A 22,664-nucleotide genomic window follows, 5' to 3' on the forward strand; every position below is an offset into this window, starting at 1 on the left:
ATCTTAAAGGAAAAAATAAATAGCAATTGGAAGTAGTGACTGAGCATAACAATGTAGTCTAAAAGTGAAGTCTTCACTAGGAAGGAGAAAACTTGTGTTCCATGTTAGTTCTATATCTTAACTTTATCAGGGTATGAAACCGAAGTTACTAACACAATTTAAAGATAACATTTACTCAGTCTTTTTATACTATGGACAAAAGGCTGAGAGAGATTGGAATATTTATTTATTTCACAGAACGGTTAAGGTTGGGACCACCTTAACCTAGAGGCCATCTAGTCCAATGTCTCTAATCAAGCAGTGTCACCTAGAGTACATTGCTCAGGATTATTTCCAGACAGCTCTTGTGGAGCCTCCTTCCCTGGAGATATTCAACTTCTCTGGGCAACCTATTATAACATTCAGGCTTCCTCATGTTCAGGTTGAACTTCTTGTGCTTTAGTTTATGCCTGTTGCTTCCCGTCCTATTGCCTGGCACCACTGAGAAAAGTCTGTCCCCATCCTCTTGACAGCCTCCCTCAGATGTGTATATACATTGTTCTTTCTCTCTTTGTTTATAAAACAAGCCGTTTTTTTCTTCCTGTATGTCCTGTTTTTTATATGAATGACCTAATGAGAAATGCAAGCATGATAATAAAAGTGCAGAAAACAAAACCTTTTTTTCTCTAGCTTAAGGAAAAAACAATAAAAAAAATCAGCATTTTGTTACATGCTAATCTATATTTCAGAAAATATTAAACCCCCTATATTTCCAATTTCATTGGAAATACATACATAAAGGTGTTCGTTGAGGGTGAAGAGGATTATAATTGGTTTAATGAATGGCATCAGGATTTTTTAAAAAAGGGAAAAACGTTTACAATATATCATTTAGAGAAAAGCATTTACAGGATATAATTTAGTGAAAAGGCTTTCTGGTATCATGCCATCACTACTTGAAAAGTTCATTTCATTTAGACCCATGAAAATGAAATCTGAAAGATTAACTGAATTTCAAGGAAAATCAGTTCCTAGAGATGATGGCAGTTTTCTGTTGTAAGGTATGTAATATCATTAAAAATTAAGCCGTGTTTTTTATTTCATCTGTTCCTTCAGTATTCAGAAAAAGCTTAGGACCTGGATAAACAAAACTAAAGGATAATCTCCAGCTTTTTGATTTTGAAATCTACTCAGTGATATTGCTGAGAGAAGAATAGGCATTGCACTTTACATTCTAAAAATGTCCAGAATGCTCCTATGTTTTGTTTGTTTGTTTTGTCTGTTTGTTTTGTGGTTTTTTTTCTGTTTTTTTTGGTTTTTTTTTGTTTGGTTGTTTTTTTTTTTCTTCTGGTCAGATTTTTTTCTGCTTTGACAGGAACAGACTTGGAAAAAAAATAGGTCCATGAGTTGTTTAGTGAATACATTAGAATCTCTTTATTAATGGGAACTCTTTAAGTGTTCAAGGTCAGCACTAATGAATGGAGTTGCAAGATAAGGACCAAATTGAGGAAGAATATTAAATGATCTATTCTTACTGTACTCTTCCTTTATGAAAGCTAAAGGTCAGTGAGTGGGATATTGCTCATCTAAGGCTGTGCTCTCTACTGGAGCCACAACACTAAAATTGGATCTGCACAATTAGGACTGGGGACACAGTACTTTTATTTCCTGTCTAATACAGTTCTAGCTAAAGAACATTAGATGTCTGTTATTTTTTGCAGCCATGCATACTTATTTTTTGTTCTTCATGGTAGGGACTCATTCCAGACTAGATGTTTCTATCCTGCTACAGGGTCAGCTACAGGCTTCATGCTGAGAAAATGTCCCTGAAATTACCCCTGAGCGTGATTTGTTCTCTTGTGACTGAAGCTGGCATACTACCAAGAGCCCGGTCTCTTGTTTCTTTAAAGTCAGCAGCTTCACTAAAAGGAAACCTTGTTATTATGCCTGAATATTCCTAGCAAAACAAATTTCGGACATGTCTCTCTGTACAGCAGATTCTAGATAACTTTTCACTGTGGATAGTGTTTCACTGTGTTAGTGTTTATTAAATAAGGAATCCACTGCTTCTGACAAGTTATGCAAAAACATCAATGTTAATAAATCCGTACTTTATGGTAAAGATAACCTTAAAAATTCAATTTAATTGGATTTAGGTGTGGCTGGAGACTGAGCTGGTAAAATTCTGTATATACATTATTTCAAATAACCAATTAGCAGATATAAATTACTGAGGAAGTACACTTTGTTAACTCCTTTCCCCTAGTACCTATTTTCTTTTTTGCTAAGTCTTTGTCTAGATAGATGTCTACAGGGAGTAAACTTCCTTGGCACCACCCAAACCTACAAAAATACTGAAATTTTATATCTTTGCTATTAACAGCAGAGGACAAGTCTAATTAGTCCCCAGCAAGGTTCATCAGAATCGTGATAACTTATCTTTTGATAGCATTAAAATATATTTTGATGCTGTAGTTGATTATGTAAAATGCAGAATTTGTGTTTTCTTTTTCTCTCCAGTCTCCTGAACCTTGTTAACAGGAGATACATATTTATATTTTCACTAGTACTGCTATTTGTAGATTCTGCATTTAATATATTTACTTTGTGTCTAAATGATTAATCGTGTATTTAGTTCTCTTAACCAGAAACGTAGAAATCCACTGAGGAGAAAACCATTCTATTACCCAGAACCTTTTAGAACCCTTTTTCTGCCAAAGCTCAGATTTTTTATTAAGTATCTCAATTTTGACAGGTCTTTTCTGTACATGGAAATCAGCATCATTGAATGTGGAATTAGATGTTGGAATAAATTGGATAGATTAGTGTCATTATGGGTAATGAGACACCCTTGCAATCAAGCTTGCTTCTTAGCAATGAATGTAATTTCAAGCAATGCTGTACAGCTACAAAGTGATGGTCAAAGTCTCTTAAATCAGGATCATTTTATATTTTTCCCTGTATTGTCTTTTAATGTACTAGACTTTATAATATTCTGCATTTTGTTTTACTCTTGTTCAGAGAATGCATGCATTCATATGTGTGTGCACAGACACACAAAGGATACACAGCAACATTTCCTTCTCTCTCAACTCTTATCCCTTCATTACTGAATGTGATTCAGGCAGTATGGTTTTGAAATGTCTCCTTAGAGCAGGGTCTACCAAAGAGGTAAGGGAGGCAAATGTGGTAAAAATTAATTATCATATATCTGTCCTGTACTGATTTGTTCACCTTCATGCAAATACTGTTAGAATAGTGACACATGGGTGGCAGTGCTAATCTGGAAGGGACAAAAAGCATGCATTGTGTGTTTGGGGTAATCACAGTGAAGAGATTCAAACTCCTTCACCTATGGAGTTTGGGGGCAAGTGGTTTTGTTTGGGAATCTCTGTAATCCTGAGGTTGAAACCCAGAGCTGTGTGTTTTTAAACAATATTCAAGTTTTTGCTCTTTCTTTAAACAGGTCTGAAATGGATATATTGTCTGCCAGCTCTGAAGGCATTCTCACTGGCTATTGTCCACAGCAAGATGCCTTGGATGAATTTTTAACTGGTTGGGAACATCTTTATTATTACAGCACACTGCGTGGAATTCCAAAACATGATATCCATAAGGTACTTTCTCAGAACAGATTTGCAGGGGGAGCTGAGGCCAGGTTGGGCAGTGGAGTTTATAAAACAATTGTATTTTTTTTTTTTTTTTTCACGAGGGAATATCTAATGTTTCAACTTAACAGCTTTAGTAATAAGATTTTTCATTACTACTGCTTTATTTAAATTATATGTTTTTTCTTCCCTGCCTGTTATGCCAGGTTCAAAACACAGTAATATCACTGAGGACAGTAAATCAACACAAATGCAAATGATATACCAAATCTAAAGGAGTTTGTGAATTCTTCAACAGCTTCATTATCACACTTGGAGAACTGGGAGGGAACACCACAGGTTTAAATCATACACTTCTGAAAAACTCTTCTTCAGAGATGGGATTTAGCTGTGAAGGAATTAAAAACTGTTGAATGATTATATAAATAAACCAAACATCTGAATACTGAGGTGGTAGCTGTCAACACGCTACTAGTCTTAAACATCACAAGATGCTGACTGCATTCAAACCACCTGCTAGAAGCAGTCCCTAAAATATTCCAGCTACCATACAAGGCCTGGGGTTGTCCGAGAAGAGGCCAAACCCATGTCAGAAAATGCTTCAAGAGCTTGATAGCACAGATGATGACAATATCTGGGAATGTCACTGGAAGGTTTTGAATTTACAGATACAGATGTAGCTGTGCTGACTAGCAAATGGTGAGGCAATCAGCCAGCCAATTCCAAAACCTAAGTACCAATTGGATATATAGTGTAAAATGTGGGGGTTTTCTGTCTCTGCAGATGGAGGTTTCTCATCCGATCTGGACTTGAGCAGCTCAGCCTCTTGTGCTTAACTGCATCTCTATTAACATGAGAATATCAGAGTGTGACACAAAAACAGTGTCTGTCATTCCTGCTGTAAAATTTAGTTCCATGCAGTTACTATGGCTCTAGGATTGTTGTCATAACCTCCAGAATGCCACCTGTTGTCTTCCTTTTCCTTTTTCCAAAAGCAAATCTGCATGTGACTGGAATGCCTGTTTTTAATACCTATCCAGCATTCTCCTGGCTATTGCCTCAGGGTCCGCTAAGTGGTTTGCAGACAGCTGCTTGTCTGTATTTGAGAGGGCCACCTTCTGATTCTTTGCAGCTTTACTTCCTCAGCAGCTAGGTACTGTTCCAGAAAAAAGGTATGATTCCTGCAATAGGACATTGAGTATTCAGAGGTTACTGCCATCATGCCCCAATAATAGTATCAGGACAGGCAGCACTTTGAATTTTTCCAGTATTAAGCTGATCATTTGGGTGTTTCTGGATGACAAACTGTGGAGAAATAAAAAATTCTTACCAGTCTTTGCCCCTTCCCTTGGGCAGTGTCCTGCCTGGCTGGATTTTTGACTGACTGCTTGAGCAGTACATTTCTTGCAGGCTGCTTAGAAATCATCATACAGTCTCTTGCTCAGTTGTTTGCTCTTTGTAACTCCTTCGTGACAACAAAGTACTGAAAACCTGAATATGTTTCCCTTGCTCTAAAAGATATATATTAAGGGATAATTGTTATTGCATTAAATCCTTCAACTCTGATTACCTGTTTTCTCCATGAACTGACAGCTCCTCTCTAACAGCTGGGCTAAAAGCTTATCATGACTAGCACCTGTCATAGCTCTTTAATAGACACAAAGGTGGCAACATCTCCTCTAGAGCTTTGTAGTCATTCAAAAGGATGCTGTTAAGTACCTCTGTATCTCATAGATGTTATTGAATGCTTTTGGTCTTAAGTGTAATTTAAAACAGGAATCAAAATTTGATTGTTTAATTATGCAGCAGTGCTCTTAAAGTATTCTAAGCATGATTTTTAAGCTTTTATTTGGTCTTTTTTTTTCATTATTATCACAAAAGACAATATATTCTTGTAATGCATATGCCCAAATGGTATACCATGTACTATAAATGAAGCAGTTTCTAAGGCACCCTAAGAATGGAGATTTCAGAAGCACCTGAATGACAGAAGTACATAGTTCTTATTAAATTTTGTGGGACTTGCTTAACTCGCATACTTTGGGTCATATACATACAGTGTTACTGTCAGCAAGCTCACTCCATACTATAAACTAAGCATATTCCCCATTTATGAATAAGCTGAAGCACATAAACCCAGGCAGATGGTGATCCTCTGATAGATATGAAGTAAGAATGAGATTATGATGTACCCTAAGAAGGACTTTCCCACAGTTAAAATAATTGCCTCAGCCTTGTTGGAAGACTTACTTATATAACTGACTTGAATTTGCCAAGAAGGGTGTCTTTGAGTGAGAGACGAGTAGGGCTTTTATGAGTAGGGGTTTTAGTGCTGTGCTGCCTTTCTGACTCCTGAAACCACATACTCTTGGCTATTGTTTTATTTTAGTGCTCACAGCTGTGAGAAAAAGCTGTTTAGGTGGCACTGGCAGACACCTTCTTATTGGTAATACCTCATCTGCAGGCAAATTGAGACAGTAGCTTTGAGAAGTGTGAACTGATCTATGCGTTACAGTGGACTCTTAATGCTTTAATCTTACACTCTCTGCAAGCCCTGTCAACAGCAGGTAGTAGAGGAGAATGCATTTGTGTATGTGTGCACATGAATCCTGCTGTCATAACTTGATTTATAACTCCTTCAAGTTAACTAGCCTCCAAGCAGCAGCTGTTTTGGAGGATGAGGAGCAGGACTGGGAGCTATGCAGAACCTTAAGAATGGAGAGATCTGCAGTGTGCTTATGGACCTGGATTTCATATGAAAACTACCCAATGCAGCACTGAGATTTTCTCAGGTGCCTGGGAAGTTTTCCAGATCATGGTAAGCATGACCATACCAACAGATTTCTGTGCTGGGCCTGCAGGGTGTTCCTCTGCATGTGCACATGTAAATGAACACTACTGCAAATGCTGTCTCCTGTCTGTATTTGGTGAGGAGCCACAAAGGTAACCCGGATTCCTATAGTTTAGATAACATGAGCATAGCATGCTTTCTGAAATATCTGGCATGCATAAAACCCATTTCAAATGCAGAAGTATTTAGTAATAATTGGTGTACATAAGAGCTTCCACTTTATGTTCAGAACTAGCTATTCTCTGGGCAATTAGTAAGCAGCTACTGCCATAGCAGTTCTCAAAACCATTCCTCAAGTAGTGTGGTAGGTAATTCACATACAAGTTCTACTTCAAGTGGATCAAATTGATTCTGTGTTATTTAGAGATGAGTTATGTTACTGTGGTGCACTGAGAGAAGATAAATATTAATCTTATTGATTATCCTGCACCTAAGATGATCTAGGTGTAGGCTTAGACTATTTTTTACAGGCAGCCTTCTGTGCCTCATTTTCACATTTGTGATATAGAGACCGTTCTTTCAGTTATCTTAATTTTTTGTCTGCGTAGATTGCAGAACAGACTTTGTTGCCATATGCTTGCAGTCAAGGCATCAAAGGGCTCCTGCAAATAATATTTAGCTACTCTGGTTTGCCTTCATCAAAAACTGAAATGCAGCTATCTCAGAGAAAAATAAATGTGTTTGTCAGTGGGCATTTCCAACTGTGGTACTGCTGTCAAGTGCTGAACAGCTGCTGAGTTTCAACTCGGAGATGGCTGGTGCCTGGAGAAAGTGTGAATTTTAGTTGTCTATAAAGAAAATAAGGCCTGGGAATGCTTTGGAATAGCATCTGTATGGAAATCTAAGCTGTTATGTTCTCATTCCCTCTTGCCTATTATAAGTCATTCCAAGCCTGCCTCTGAACATTTGCCAGGTGAGTGCTTATGCTAACATACACACACACATACATTCTACAGAGTAGGTTTTGATGTGGAAAGAAACATACATTCACTTTAGTTTTTAATTAATTGGCAAGAAGGCAGGTTACTTACAGGATGTGTTGCTGCTAAAGTTATCTATTGAAGCACTAACTTCAAGGATCAAATCCTTTGCTAGACAGATTCATCATCAGCAGGAGTTAAGTGCCTGACATAAAGTTGAGTGCACTTAATGTTCCAAAACAGTAATTAACTGAATGGGAAAGAAGGAGAAAAAAGGGTCATTTGCTATCAATATTAAGCTTCATGTAATGTGCAGTTTTACTTTATTTCCCAAACCTGGTCTGAAAGTTTCTTTTTTGCTGCAAAACTCTTACAGTCGAGCTTTTGGGCTATTTAGACATATTGATATAACATCATAGTCTTAATTCTTATATTTATTTCTTTAATAGACCATGTTTCAATATCTCAATGTGTTCCAAAAGACAACATACAGCTTGTTAAAATATGAAATATTAACACATTAATTGACATTTATGGCTTTTAATTACATTAGAACTTGTTTGCAACACAAGTTTCCTTGGGCCTTCACAGGCAACTTCTTGGGTTGTCGGCATGGATTTCTCTTTACATTAACTCTCCAAGAAGATTTTTGCACTGACTCTGGAATCTCATTGACTTCCTTACAGGATGTATTCTATAGATGCTGGAGATTGGTATTTGAAAATTCTTTTATTCTTTGCATGCTCACTTTTTTTTAGCAAGCACGCTAATAATTAGTGTGGGCAGTTTTATAACACAGGGCTGAAGAACTGGTTTTGCCTGGAAGTTTGACCATAAGTATACACTTTCCTAACGTAAGAAATTTACCAATTCTGAGTTTACTTGGAAACAGAATGAATACTGCTTGGTGTGGAATTCATGAATGACTTATTTAGGATATTCAAACTACACTTCATTCACTTACTCAGAACCTGACACTTTGCACAATTATTTTGGACGTGTATAGTTATTTTTCAGATGATTTTAGAATTCATCTGATGTCCATTATTATTTGTACTAGCTATGATACACATTTTCAGTATTAGGTCAGGTTTGCTTTGTGATTTGGTTTGGCTTGATTCGAAATAAAAATCACAAGATGTCATACACTGTATTTTGTCTGAAATTATACAATATTAATACACTGATATATGCGGCCTTTCAAGTCAGGGTAGACCTGCTACTGCATTTCTAGTCTTCTAATAGACTGAGTCTTTGCTAATTCCAAGTTCTTCTGGAAGACACCCTGAAAATTCTCTGTACCACTTAAATTCTTACTTGAATATTAATGGTAATTTTCAAAGAGAGTAGAAAATCATCAGCATTAGTGGATACAAAGTTACCATCACTTGCTTCTTTTCAGTGTGAGGGATATGACTTGGTTCCCTCATGGATAAAGGACACCATGCCTATTTTAACCTTTTCTCCTACAAATATTAACATGTGTGTAAAAATTCATGTTACCTTATTGCCTCTTCTAGAATGAATGCAGTCTTTAGGAAATGCGCAAAGTCTTCGAGGATTTGGGTTAGATTTTGCAGATTGAAAGGCTCATTCCGATGCCCATTCCAAAGCTAGAGGAACAAGTCCAGATTAATTTTGGGAAAAAGAACTTTTGCTGAAGATGTTAGAATTGATGAGAGAAAAGTAAATAATTTGAAGGAATACTGGAAAATAGGAAAATTCTTTTCTGGTAGATAGAAAGTCTGTTATAATCTGGATTGGGGGAGTGTGGGGGGCAGAGAGGAGAAAGGAAAGAGTTTAAATAAATTATTACAGCAATGACTAGATGTAAAACATCTTTAAGGTTCAAGCGCTTATAACTGTGTCTTTTCATTTGGCCTCAGTGTAACCAACTTGCTAAATAAATTAATGTATCTCCTCACTCTTCACTGCTGAAAGTAATTGAAACCAGACATAGAACGGCATGATGAATATGACAAGGAGGAAAAGAAGGTGCTTGTGTATATATCTCACATTCACTAAAGGAAGGAAACCATTAGAATTGTAAATATCTTGCATAAATGTGTATCTGTTTGAAGATTTATCACAAGCTCAATCCTGAATCTTATTTAAAGTAGTTTAAGAGGGATTTCATTTTTACTTTATAGTGTTCTATAACACAAACCGCAAGATACCACTGGTTATACAGATAAATGAAGTTATAATGGAGGTGTGCAGGCTCCTCTACAGTATACCTAATATATAATATTTGTAATTTCATTCTGATAATTGTTTTGTTGTTGTTTAGGTTGGATTAATGAAGGTGAGTCTATTATTACTGGAAACCTATATTAAAGACATTAAAGAAAAGAGAAGAAGGATAGAAGTAATCTCTTGAAAGAGGAATGAGCTCTATAGTTTGTACTACATATCACCATTTCAGATGTGATATGTAGTCCTTCTTTCCATATTGTTTAATAACTCTTCAAGCCTGTTATAGTTTGCAATATGTGTTAAATTTGGTGTAAACAATAGATGACACATTTTTTCACTTTTTGGTCTTAATTTTTTATAAGCTTTTCTGTACATTTCTCTGTATATTGTTAGTGGATTTGTAGGAGGGTAATCCTGTTGTCCCTAACATGCATGCATTCCCAGTGGCAGTAAAGGCAAGTTAGTTTAGTAGAGTAGACAAGCTGCCTACCATATGCTTTGGAGTTGTTCACTTTGCAGGCTGTTTTGATTTGAAAGTTACATCTTAGAATAAAGCTTAGACGCTTGACCATTTCTAAAGCCACAGAATATTTGAATCTGCAGCACTTTTACTGGTATACATCAGTAGTGTCTAAATGAAAGTAAACCACTGTGAATTAACTCTGAAAGAGAAAAAACTTGAACTTTTAATGTAAAATTGCCCGCTTGTGATTTAATGGTTGTTGATTAAAATTAAAAAAAAAAAACAAATCTCCCTGGATTGAATGTATTCAGAGCAATACTTATAAAATGTACCTTTTGTCTGAGAACATGCATTGCTGTCAGGTTATACATTAAGATACACTGAACACAAGTGACTATTAATATCAGTGCTAGAATCCACACTAGAATACTGCATATTCTTACCACTGCGGCATTGTACTTGCCTATAGAGAACCTGCTCTCAGAGGTGTCTCTTATTTTTACATGTAGCACTGAAAAATCTTGTAAAAGGGTCACAAACATCTTGACCATTTCCTAAGGATTTTAATAAGAGAGATAAAACTATCTTATTAAAAATATTTTGCTTATAGCAGTTTATTTGAAATGGATAGTGAATATTAATTCACAATATTGTTTTTTGATTTTCTTTTTTATTGGATCTTCTGAATTAATTGGAGACTGTCTGATCTGACTAATCCTTCCAGTCCTTCCTTGCTTTTAGCTGAAGGTAGTGCAGAGGGAATAAAATGCACCATACTGTTGGGGATGCTCTGGCAGTTTATCTCAGGCAGTAGAGCACCACACAACTACTTGTTTTACAAGAATCTCCCGGCTGTGGTACATACAGGTTCAAGGTATAATGGCTCTATTACAAATTTGATCATCCCTTGATGACACAGTCGCCCAGCAGCATGCCACTAAACACCCGCTGCTTTGCAGCCTGTATCTGGCAGTGGCGAGTAGAAAAGTCAGTGCTATGTCCCTTGTGGTTTTGCATGAGGTCTCCCTGGATGGTCAGACAGTGACAGCTGATAGAGGTGGAGCAAGGCTCTTGCTCTTTTAAAATTCACCAGTATCTGAAGGGACCTTGTACGTTAGGACTGTCTCTGACAGGTAAGGAATAAAGACCATAGAGGACAGCATGACTGTTGTCTTCAGCTGCGCTGATGTGCTGGTACAAGTTACTCAGGTTGCACATACGTATTTAAGCTTGCAACCAAACCAGCTAGGGTCAACTTAACCTTCTCAGTTATTAGAGAAGAGTATTAATTTAACCCTAAGTTACCTTTTTGTCTTTAAGAAACTCTAAATCCTCAACCTGTGAATTGCTTTCCTGGCTTTTCCATTTTTTTTTTGTGGCTCATATAGAATTTTGTCTCTTGAATTTTCAGTCACTAAGATGCTTGTTCAAATAAATACCAGAGAATGAGGTGAAATGAGGAACATTTTAGATCATTGACCCATCAACACAAAATGAACACAAATGAATGTTACAAGCAATGATAAACCAAACTTTTCTATATAAGAAAATCCTTATTCTTCGTGGAGAACTAAGGGGTCCTGTAGCAGCTTTATCTATGTGTCTGGGATTCAAAAGTAGTAATATGCAGCAAATAGGGGTAAATAAATGAACAACACGTACATTTGCTTAATATGCATGAACAGAATGTTCTTTCTATCTAAGCACAAATGCTAGCTAATTTGGCTCATATTTACTGGCCTTTAAATTTCTAAAACACAGGTTGCAGAGGACCTTGTTAACAGGTTACACCTTAATGCCCATGCTGACCAACTGGTGAGAACGTACAGTGCTGGCACAAAGAGGAAGCTCTCTACTGCTCTGGCTTTAGTTGGTAAACCCCAAATACTTTTACTGGTGAGTAAAGGTAGTACTGTGCCTATGGTGAATGGTTCAATTTTGTTGTATTGTATGTTGCTCTGAAGAAAATTGGGTAGTTTTCTGGTCAGTCAAGAAGTAATTGATACATTGATGTACAACTGTCCTGCTGCATGAAAACTTCTTATCCTCCAGTGCTCACAAAACTTAAATGTGAAGTTGTCTTTCCTTTTATTTATTCTTTTCCTTAGGAAATCTTCCTTGGGTTAGCAGGGAAAATAAAAAAAGGCCCATGACCCAAATGGAGATGTAATTTTTGTTTAAGATTTCCTTATGTAGAAGAAGGAGAAAAAAATTAAATATAAATATATTAATGCTTTATGTATTCTCTGATTTGTATATTACATGAGAAAAATATATATGAACAATTCTGCTGGCTTCCTTAAGAAGGAAGATTCTTATTTTACTTAGTAACTTGGAGCTAGTGTTATTAATGGCTGACCCATGTTTCTCAGGATATTCATATTCCTTGCTATGTTATGCTTCATGATTCATGGTTCTTACATTTCTGTTGCATTCACAAACCATACAATCAAACTAATACCTCTGAATGATACTAATTTGAATTGGTTATCACGTTTTGGTGCTTGCATCCAACTCCCTATTTAGGCCTGAAACTGGCCTTTCCAGTTTAAACAATGCCTTTTGTAATGAAGATCAGGGAATTACAAAGCTTTGGGAACTGCATCATTATGACACCACATTCTCTTTATTGTCATTGCCTATTGTTTCACTACAGAATATTGAATACCCATTTCTTAATCCTTGGCTGAGAAAAGATAAACCCATTCAATAGTGGAACAAACCTTTCAGAACTGTCAGAGGGAGGGAATCTTGCTTCCCAGAGCTGGAGGGGAAACCGGTGCTCCCAGTAATAGATCTTAGGCCAAGTAGAACCAGATAAAACTGGTATTCTTATGGTGTTCATGTTTCAGAAGATCAGACACATTTTGCTGCTACTAACTTCCTACCATTGCCTCGCTTCTGAGCTGAATTATTTTATTTATATTTTGTGCTCAAACTGACCCTGGTTCAGTTAGTAAAAGGAGGAGAAAATCCTAAGTCAGTGTTATTTCCTGATCTTAGAAAATGCGTCAACTCTTTTTTAATGTCTTTATGACAGCAAGTATCCATTTCAACTTACTTCTTGCTACAGGGCACACACTATTGCATATGTAATGACAAAAGGAAAGAAAAATATCTAAATGTGTCAAATACTTTAAAACATTTGGCTGGCTTTAGAAGCTAGCAGAATTTGAAGTAGTTATTCAGTATTTTAAAAGTCTTTCTTTTTTTTTTTTATTTGTCTGAAAGCAGACACCAATATAAACCACTGAATCTGCTTCTAGATTGAATCCAGGATCATAGCTATTAATTTAGGGAATAGTGTGGGTTGCTTTATTTTATTGCTTTTTGTTAGCTATCCACAAATAATAGGAAACTGAACTGAATTCTTTTTCACCTCTGCCATTGGTAACTAAGCACCAAAAGCAGCCTCAAACTGAATGTTTCATTTGCTTTGTTTCTTGGGAACTTTGCTTTCAGGTTTCAGCTGTGATTCCTTGCTGCAAATACATTGGTCAAAGGCTATACCACCCCAATAGGTGCTGACACCCCTCATAAAATTCCATAGTGTAAAAAGCAACTGGGAGAGTTTCCTTCTCCCTGGTTTTGCAGTAACAAGAGACTGGCTTTTGACAATTGGGTAGCATTCCTTCTGCTTCCAAGAACAGATGTAGTCAAAAGTTGATTTAGGGAGGACAGCAGGTTTAAATAGGAAAGGGAAAGGTAATTTTGGTAGCTGCACATCTTTCTTCATGAAAATCATAGAATCATAGAATGGTTTGAGTTGGAAAGGACTTTAAAATCATTTAGTTCTAAACCCCCTCACCCTAGACCATGTCACTCAAGGCTCTGTCCAACCTGGCCTTGAACACTGCCAGGGAGGGGGCATTCACCACTACTTTGGGCAGCCTGTTCCAGTGCCTTACAGTAAAAATCTTCTTCCTTATATCCAATCTAAACTTTCCCTGTTTAAGTTTTAACCTATTCCCCCTTTTGTTCTATCACTACAGTCCCTAATGAAGAGCCCCTTCCTAGCATCCTTATAGGCCCCCTTCAGCTATTGGAAGGCTGCTAGGAGGTCTCCACGCAGCCTTCTCTTCTCCAGGCTGAACAGCCCCAACTTTCTCAATCTGTCCTCATATGGAAGGTGCTCCAGCCCCCTTATCAACCTTGTGTCCCTATCCCATCTGAGTGGGAAACTGGTTTCCAGGTGGTTTGCATTGGGCAGCACTGACTGGGTTGTTATTTAATCCTGTAGATTCTCCCCACTGTCAGTGAGGTCCCCTCAAAAGAACTCTGGGAGTAACTGCTAAAGGATGTCAGTTCCAAACATAGTATCCACATCTTGCTATGGGATGGATAACACAAGCAGCTGAGAGTTACCTCTCCACTTGCTTGTGCTTGTGGCAGGTGTGCATGCAGGGGAGAAAAAGACACCGAATCCCCCTAGAAAGTGAGAAAAACCACCTGCAAGTCTCTTATTAAAAACCTATATGTATGATTAAACATATATATATATGTCTAAATAATATTATAATCTATAAACATATTATATATATATAAATATCCTTAATAAAATGTGCCTTCTATAAATTTAGAAATTAAACTGTATGTGTTAAAAAAAAGCTGATCAAGTGTGTTGTAAGTGACATCCTGAAAATGTAGCTTTTTAATAGAAAAATATATAATGTTATTGTGAGCTTTGTTAATACTTCATGCTGGGCTGGAACTGTGCTTTTTCCCATCCTGCTGTATTGGTATTTAAATCTTTCCTGTAGGATGAACCCAGCTCTGGGATGGATCCCTGCTCTAAACGCTACCTTTGGAAAACCATCCTGAAGGAAGTTCAGGACGGCTGTGCAGCTGTACTGACATCCCACAGGTAAGAACCTTATCTTAGCAGCCAGTGTATTCCTGTACTCTCTTCATTTGCACTCAACTGGGAGTAGAAGTTCTGAAGGCATACTCATGCTGGTGTGAAATACGGGGGTGAGCAGATACATCTTGGTATTTTAAGTCAATTTCTTTGGCTTGTGAAAGTTGAATATGTATAAATACTAAATATTTTCTATATTTAATTTTCAATGATTTGAATGTGGCTCAAGGAAGCTGCGGGCACAGAAAAAATGATGCAATGAATTCTTCCTTTTCTGTGTTCTTTCTATTCCATGTTGTGATGTCTCTTCGTAATTGAACACCAAGTTATACTCTTGCAGCTGCCCACTCTAACAATCTTTACAAACGGAGGTGGGAGTCAAAACGCCTCATTTAATTTTATTAAGGATTCTGTTATGCATCAGTGTATGAAAAGAGTATGCCATGGCATCCTATAGGCACACGCCTCGTCTGTTTTCTGTATGCAGTAGCAGAAATGGTAGGAGTGAGCCAATCCTCTTAGAAGAGACTATCTGAGTTAAATATCTTGTCAATTCTCTGGTATGGTCATTGGTATATCAGTTTAATAGAGCAAACATCAATTCTGTTTTCTAACATCTATAGTAAAATGGAATAAATTAAACGTTCCCTTGGGGAATATAGTATCGTACGTATAATTATATATAAAATGGTTTTAAATGAGAAAGAGATGATGAAAACATGCCCGGAGAGGAACGGTCTCATTATTAAAACTAGCAATATAACGTTTTGGCCGATTGAGTGAGCTAGTAAGCGTTTTGGGAGCACAAGTTACACACTGTGAATTAAGTGATGTTCAGGAAATGGTGTTCAGTCCCGATCAAGAACCCTTAGTTGTCAAAGACATGTTAAACAGAAAAGGGCTGTGATCTCATTACTAATATGCTGTAAACAAACAAAATCCATAAAATTGTTCTTAATTACTCATTTAGCTCCACAGATGAGTGACTTGCAGCAGTTATAAGTACAGTGATAGTGTACACATTTCATTTCTAATTAATGAGACATTGTTGTGCCAGGTTGGAGGAAGGAGAAATTATTTTATATTATTTATATTCTTGCTGAAGGTCATTTGAGACTTGAGATCCTTTCAAAAGCTACTTGTATAAGTAAAGGAATAAGTGAATATTCATGCATAAGATATGGAGAGGGTTTCCTGTGTAAAAAAAACAGGTTTTAGGTTTTGGGGTGTATTTACCTAATTTTCTGAGAAAAGGCTTCACTTTTGTTTGGAAGGGGGCAGGGTTGTGTGAAGGAGGCAGAAGTGAGGTCTTATTAACTGACAATACCGGCCTAAATTAGTGTTATTTTGGTACAGCTGGGGAGTGTTATGCCAAAGGGAGAATCAGGAGTTACTGCATCCCAGAGAGACTTGGCTAACTTCCTGATCTGTGGGAAGATGCGTTAGCAAGTGGTCTCCCCATCTCTCTCAAATATCATGGTTTGGCCATTCTCACCATATCCCTGTCCTTTTTTAAGTAAGTTGTTCGTAGGAGGGTACTTAATTTCCATGCTTGTTCAGCAGGAGCACTTGAATTTCGACTGGCACATGGCTGAGATGCACAAGACAACTCCTGTTCAGCTGTCTCAGAGGGGCTGGGAAGTACACGCAGGGAATTGCAGGAATAACAAACAACTTTGACTCCTCTTTGAGACGATAGATATATCCTGACTGATGTCCTGTGTCTAAAGAGGTGGTTACGAAGAATTGCTTATTCTATATAGTATCGTGATAAACACATAAATGTATTGGCTTTCGCAAATCATAGGTGTTGCTATGTGGATATAACTGTATGAGTTCACAATAACAGAAACAAAGCTTGCTAAAGACACAAGATTAGACTACAAGTTGAAAATGGCCAGAACTCTTGAGCAAAACGGAGTCATATAACAAAAGAATCTGTAAAGGTAAAAGAAAAGAGGGGTGTGCGTGGGGGGCTTGATATAAGAAAAACTGGTGCCTGGAAAACATAAGGTTAAATACTTTCTAGCTTTACTTAGGCTGAAGAAAGAGAACAATGTTTGTGTTGTAAGTCTGTGGTGAGATGACAGGATTTAGTGGCTCCACTGAACATGAATGAGTTATTTCACACCATCCTTCTACTTATCAGTTAGTTTAGAGACAGTGACTCCCAAACATCTGCTAGCTTCAGATCCTCTTTGTCTGCCTGTCCTGTTTTGCTTGCAATAAATTTTGCAGGAAGGTCACACTGTTTTAAATCTTTGCTAGCTATCAGAAGAATTACAGATATGGCTGGTTTTAGCTAGTTTTGTAATTACTGGGGCATCAAACTGTGTCAAAGGTGAAAAGTACACCATGAGGAAGACTGCTTACTTCATCTTGAAGACCCCTACTCACAAGAGGAAGACTGCTTATTTCATCCTCAAGACCCCTGCCCATGACACCAAGAGGAGGAGACTCATGATAATAAGTTCCTGGAGCTAGTTATAACATTCCCCACCTATACAGAGAAATTATGACTACGGATGTGGCTAATGCAATAGCGAAAGTATATAAACCTGTAACAAATACTAATCAGCGTGCCTCTGGCTACTGTCATGCACCCAGCACTGTTGCTTTTGCTTTATTGACTTTGTCCCTCAGTAAAACCCTGCTATATCTATTAGAGGAGTGAGCTTGTATTTCACAGTATGTAGAATGGCAGCCCACCTGCCCTAAGCTTTATAAGTCAAAGTTATTATTTATCATCTGCAGCAGTTGCATCTAACAGGATCCTGCTTTTCTATTCAGCTGTATTTACATAAATTCTGTTTGGATTGTAGCGTTTTGCATCTTCTTCTGCAATCAGACTAAGGGTAACTACTTTTTAAAGGTATGTGCTATGCAAGTGGCAAGCTAAGTGAGCTTACTTCATTCTTCTCCCTCTATCCTTTAGCTCAGAATAACCACAAACAGATATTACAGGGAATAATAGAGTTCATGGCTCTCACACTCAGTTGTGTTTCTGAGACTGCTTATCATGTATTTGCCTGTGGTAGTAAAACCCTTTATTGTGGCCAGAATCTCCAATTTGTTCTAGACTAAAACCATAAATTTCATTTCAGGACTCTCTTCTAGCTGCCGTGTCGTAACAACTTTTGGTATGTACTGAAAAAAGACTATGATTTGGACTGTTGTTTTTAAAATCAAAGGTTTCATGTTCTCATTTTTGCAGCTGTACAGATTCCTTCCACTTTAATCAAAGCTAGGTATAAATAACATTGTTTGTTTTCACTATTGTAATTTTCTAATTTTTTTTTTTTACTTTATTTTGTAGTATGGAAGAATGTGAAGCCCTCTGCACACGTCTTGCTATTATGGTCAATGGAAGTTTCAAGTGCCTTGGTTCTCCCCAGCACATTAAAAACAGGTATTATATGTCAACATCAAACCTTCTGCAGCTACATTCAGTTTAAGAGCTGGCTAGACACTTTAATAGTGCCAAGGCATAAATACTTATGACTACTAAGCACATATTTCTTTTCCTGCCATAAACTGAAGTTAAAAAAGAGCCAATTAAGATATCTTAGCAAGCTAAATTGACATATGGTGTTGCTAAAATTCTTTATAGTCTGCACTGGTAATTGAAAAAGACAGATCTGTATCTAAAATGAGGCACTTCTGCACTCAACCTGAGAAGTATGTTGTGAGAATTCAACATGTTGAGATGAAATACACTTTGGTTCCTTGAGAGGATTTCTTTTAACAGGAAGAAGTGCTTTTAACAGGTCAGAAGCCAGTAAGACAAGGTACTTTGAACCATCTCTGTTTTCTGTCGATTTCACTGGCAATTGCAGATATTTATGCTATGTTTTCTGCATCCTTTCCTGGTGTGCATGAACCTCTCTTCTGCTTGAACTCTGTTAATGAATTAATCTAATATCTGTTAATGAGGGTGTTTATTTAGAGGATGGGCTCAAACCACCATAAGGGAAACAAGACCAGAAACTGAGGGAAAAGTTGCTGCAATTTATAGCTATAACACATTCAGTAACAAGTAGAATTTTATGACACCCAGACAGTCAGTTGTGGAAAATTATACAGCTCATTTACAAGCAGTGGTGCTACACTGCTTTGTACTAGCTCAGCATTTAGCACTCTTTAAGTACAGGAAATGTAAACAAGCTCTACAAAAATGTTTAGGAATTGCTGTCTGCCAAAGTTATAGGACAGAAGTTATCTGTGACTCAGACAACTTCTTGTCCCTTGAGGGCACTTTTGGCTTTCTGTCCTCCCCCTTGGGTAGAACTTTAGGCACTTGTTTTGCAGCTGCATTGGGATGACAAGCCTGAGTCACATTTACTTTAATAAGCTCTCTCCTTCCAAGGGTTTGGTTGGTTATTTTTTTTATCAAGACAAACTTTCAGCTAATAACCTTACAAATTGGATGGTAAAAAAAATAAACTGAAATCTGCAGGTATATTTTGGATTGCTCTGTGTGATCATAGCCTTCTTTTCATGTTTGTGTACATTTCAGAGAGTAGTTGTTTCAGTTTCTGGATGCGTGAGAACTCAATCACTCTTTAACAGTTTCTGGTTCTTTTGTATCTAGCTTTTTGTCTTTGCCATCTTTTCTCTTATTCCCAAGTTTCATAGCACAGAGTGGCCTGTTTTCTCACTCGCTGGAGTGCTTTAGCTGGAGTGCACACACCCTTTGTTCCTTTCTGTCCTGGTTTCAGACACTTTCACAGTAAGACATAGATATCTGTAGAGGACAATGCAGATGCTGGACAGCTGAAACTGCTTTTTGAAGATGTACATGTTGTCCCCTAATAAGGAAAAATGGTATTTCTTAGGCACCTCACTTGAGTGCATAAAGTTAGCTGGGATAAATGTGTGTCTCCACTTTTTATGTTTCAGATTCTCTGGAGTGAGTATGCACTGTCTTCTTAGCTTGAGCCTTGAGAGGATAAAATCAGACATTCCAAAAAGGCCACCGTTGTGTTTATCTTCCCAGTGACTTTGTCAGTGTTTTGCCTTTCCTGATGTTTCCTTTAGCAGCATCTTTTCATCTGCCTTCTTAGGATGAAAGACATTTTAAACATACTCATAAGTATGCACTATACTCAAAAATAGGACAGTTATTTCTCAATTTGCTGCACTGTCTCTGTACATACACCTGTTTCAGTTCACAGTAAGCAAATCAGTGCAGAAGAATAAGCTATATGACATGCTGGAAGTATCTTCCAATTAATTCTGAAGGTATCAAGACATTCATAGATCAGCCATTCAAGCATGAAGGCTGTATGAGCATCTCTCTTAAATTCTCCAAAGCAAGGTCATGCTAAGAAGTTTGGCAGTCATATTCATAGCAATTATTTGTTTAAAATCATTGTAAAATAAAAATAAAAAAAAAACAAAAACACACCTTCTCTCTGTTAAGAATATTTCATACTATCAGCAGTTTTGTGTTCCTTGTATTGCCATGACAGTTCTTTAACGTAGGTCAGTGACATTCACGTGGGATAGTATGTACACTGGATATCAATATTGCTGGGGCTTTCCATAGAAACTGTGTAGCTGAAGCTAAACTTTTTCATTTAAGGCAGGACCAAAATCCCTTTAACTCTTAACTTATTGATTTGGTCTCCAAATTTTCACATATTGTTTAGGAATCTAATGATTTTTTCTAAAACTTTAGAACCTTTTATTAGGAAAAAATAATGCACTAGCTTTATAAAAAGATTTAATGGATTTAATTAAAATCATGCAGTTGTCTGAATTTGCTCTGTCTGCATAATTTATTTTCTTGTTTCTGGGAGCAAAAGCCATGGTAGAGAGCACAGTCTTAAAACTTGATGTCCACACAGCTGATAGATAAGGGTGCTTGATTGGCTGGTGGATTTATTTTTTAGTTAATAATTAAGCACACAGTAAAGACATTTCTATGCTTTCTTTGGAAAAATTTGCCAAGTACTGGGGAGCATCCAAACACTGTTCCTGTTACTCCTTTTATTTTGTTGCTTACTTGAGTTTCCAGACTTCCAATACTTGCCAATACAGTACTCTAGCGTAAGATCCAGGTTCACACAACTAATAATTGAAGTAATTCTTAGTAGATTAAGAAACCCAGTACCTCTGTGTAATTCATGTTCCAAACTATTTTGAAGACGATTTCCAGATAACCTGCCGTACTCTTTATGGATGACTTCTGTATCTACATGAGATGCGAAAGGAGGAGAGAAGCAGAATTCTTTTACTTACTACTCCAAGAAAACCATTGAAATAATTAAGCTTTAAATTATTTTAATATTTTCATTTTCTTCCTTTCTGCTCTACCTATGAGCATTGTGAAAAACTTCCAGGACTTGAAAAAGTATTGAGTTACTCCTTCCTTCCCATTTTCCTTTCCTCTCTATGATTTAATAGCCCTATCGTTCTTGCTGCCATGCAGAGGAAAACATCATTCCTTCGAAATCGAGAGTCCATAAGGATTTCTAAATCTACTATTAGGTAACTCATGTCATCAGAAGAATGCTATCCTTAGCAACCATCTCTATTGATACAGTCACTAGTCAGTTCTATTTTTCAGTGTTTTCCTGCAATTAGCACTGTCTAGTGTATTTGTCTCTGGCACCATCTCACAGTAAAAACCCCATCAACTGACATTGTGTTTAACAAAACTGTTCCATGAAGCAATGTGAGTGAAAGAATGCATAAGCAAAACTGACTTTGCTACATCTGATTTAATCTAAATTACTTGTAATTTTTTTTTTATGATGCTTTTGTGTTCTATGTGTGTGAACGAATTAAGCCAGTAATATACATATTTGTAATAACAGGCAAGACTGGTACTAGAATAGATTAATGGGGGCCATATTTGTAGATTAATGTGGCTTTTGTTAGATTTTACACCTCTTTCCTTTTTTTAATTTCTCCTATAAGCAGCTCTTGATATCCTCTTGTCTGTCTTCAATTTATGTCTACAAATAAAATTCAACAAATATTTTAAAATCAAGTGCAAGTGATCTGATCTATCTTTGAAGGCTGCAAGAGGGAAAGAAATTCAAACACTCTATGAACACTTAAACCAAAGAAAACTTTCATATAGCATTTATTTATGATAGAATGAGTCCTGTATTGTTAGAATTAACAGCGGGAACATATTTTGATATTACATGTGATCACATTAGCATGTCTTAAGATTATTTTTTTTTTTCTTCCTTTAAATATAGCTACATCCACTAAAAAGAAATTATTTCTTCCCTGCCTGACAATTCTGTCTGTCTTGATGGAAATCCTCAGTATTGCTTTATTTGCTTGTCCTTTGGTACCGTTCCAGCCTGTAAAGTCTAGATTATGATCACTTTTTTGATGGACCTGTGATGAAGACTTAATGGGTCTTCCTTGGGGCCCTGTTAAATTTGATTCTTTGCTGTGATGAGAAGTTTCAAGGATTCAGCTTTCTCTCTCACTGATGCTTTCAGCCCTTGGCAGATGTGAAAGACCATGATCTTGGACTGAATACAGCTTTGTCAGATGGTACAAAATTCTGCGATGAAGGGTATGGGTGAGCTCCAGAAAGATGCTAATGTGAAACATTAAAGCTTCATAGGGATATAAAAAGTAACAAAGCTTCTAATGTGTGAGACTTGATTCATTTTTCCAGCTCCTGTGTCTTACAAAATGCTCATCCAAAAATGTCTTCCCGCTACAAATGTAGGTGTTTGGGTTTCAGCTCCCAGCTCTTGAGCCCTGACTATATTTATCTATGTGTAAACAGATTTCATGTGCTTTCAAATGTTTCTCA

General features: G+C 37.0%; 1 protein-coding gene across 2 annotated transcripts in view; it reads left to right on the forward strand.

The window, feature by feature from the left end:
• Window positions 1-22,664, forward strand: part of ABCA13 (ATP binding cassette subfamily A member 13) — a 174,440-nt gene that overhangs the window by 139,886 nt on the left and 11,890 nt on the right. For both annotated transcript variants that reach the window (XM_062610878.1, XM_062610879.1), the window contains 4 exons: window positions 3,446-3,596; window positions 11,779-11,913; window positions 14,778-14,881; window positions 18,192-18,284. In XM_062610878.1, coding sequence (XP_062466862.1) covers window positions 3,446-3,596; window positions 11,779-11,913; window positions 14,778-14,881; window positions 18,192-18,284 — 483 coding nt within the window. The remainder of the gene's footprint in view (window positions 1-3,445; window positions 3,597-11,778; window positions 11,914-14,777; window positions 14,882-18,191; window positions 18,285-22,664) is intronic.

This window comes from Pezoporus occidentalis, unplaced genomic scaffold (genome assembly GCF_034315485.1).
Source record: "Pezoporus occidentalis ecotype Australia unplaced genomic scaffold, CSIRO_AGI_Poc_V1 ctg15, whole genome shotgun sequence".
Classification (NCBI taxonomy): domain Eukaryota; kingdom Metazoa; phylum Chordata; class Aves; order Psittaciformes; family Psittacidae; genus Pezoporus; species Pezoporus occidentalis.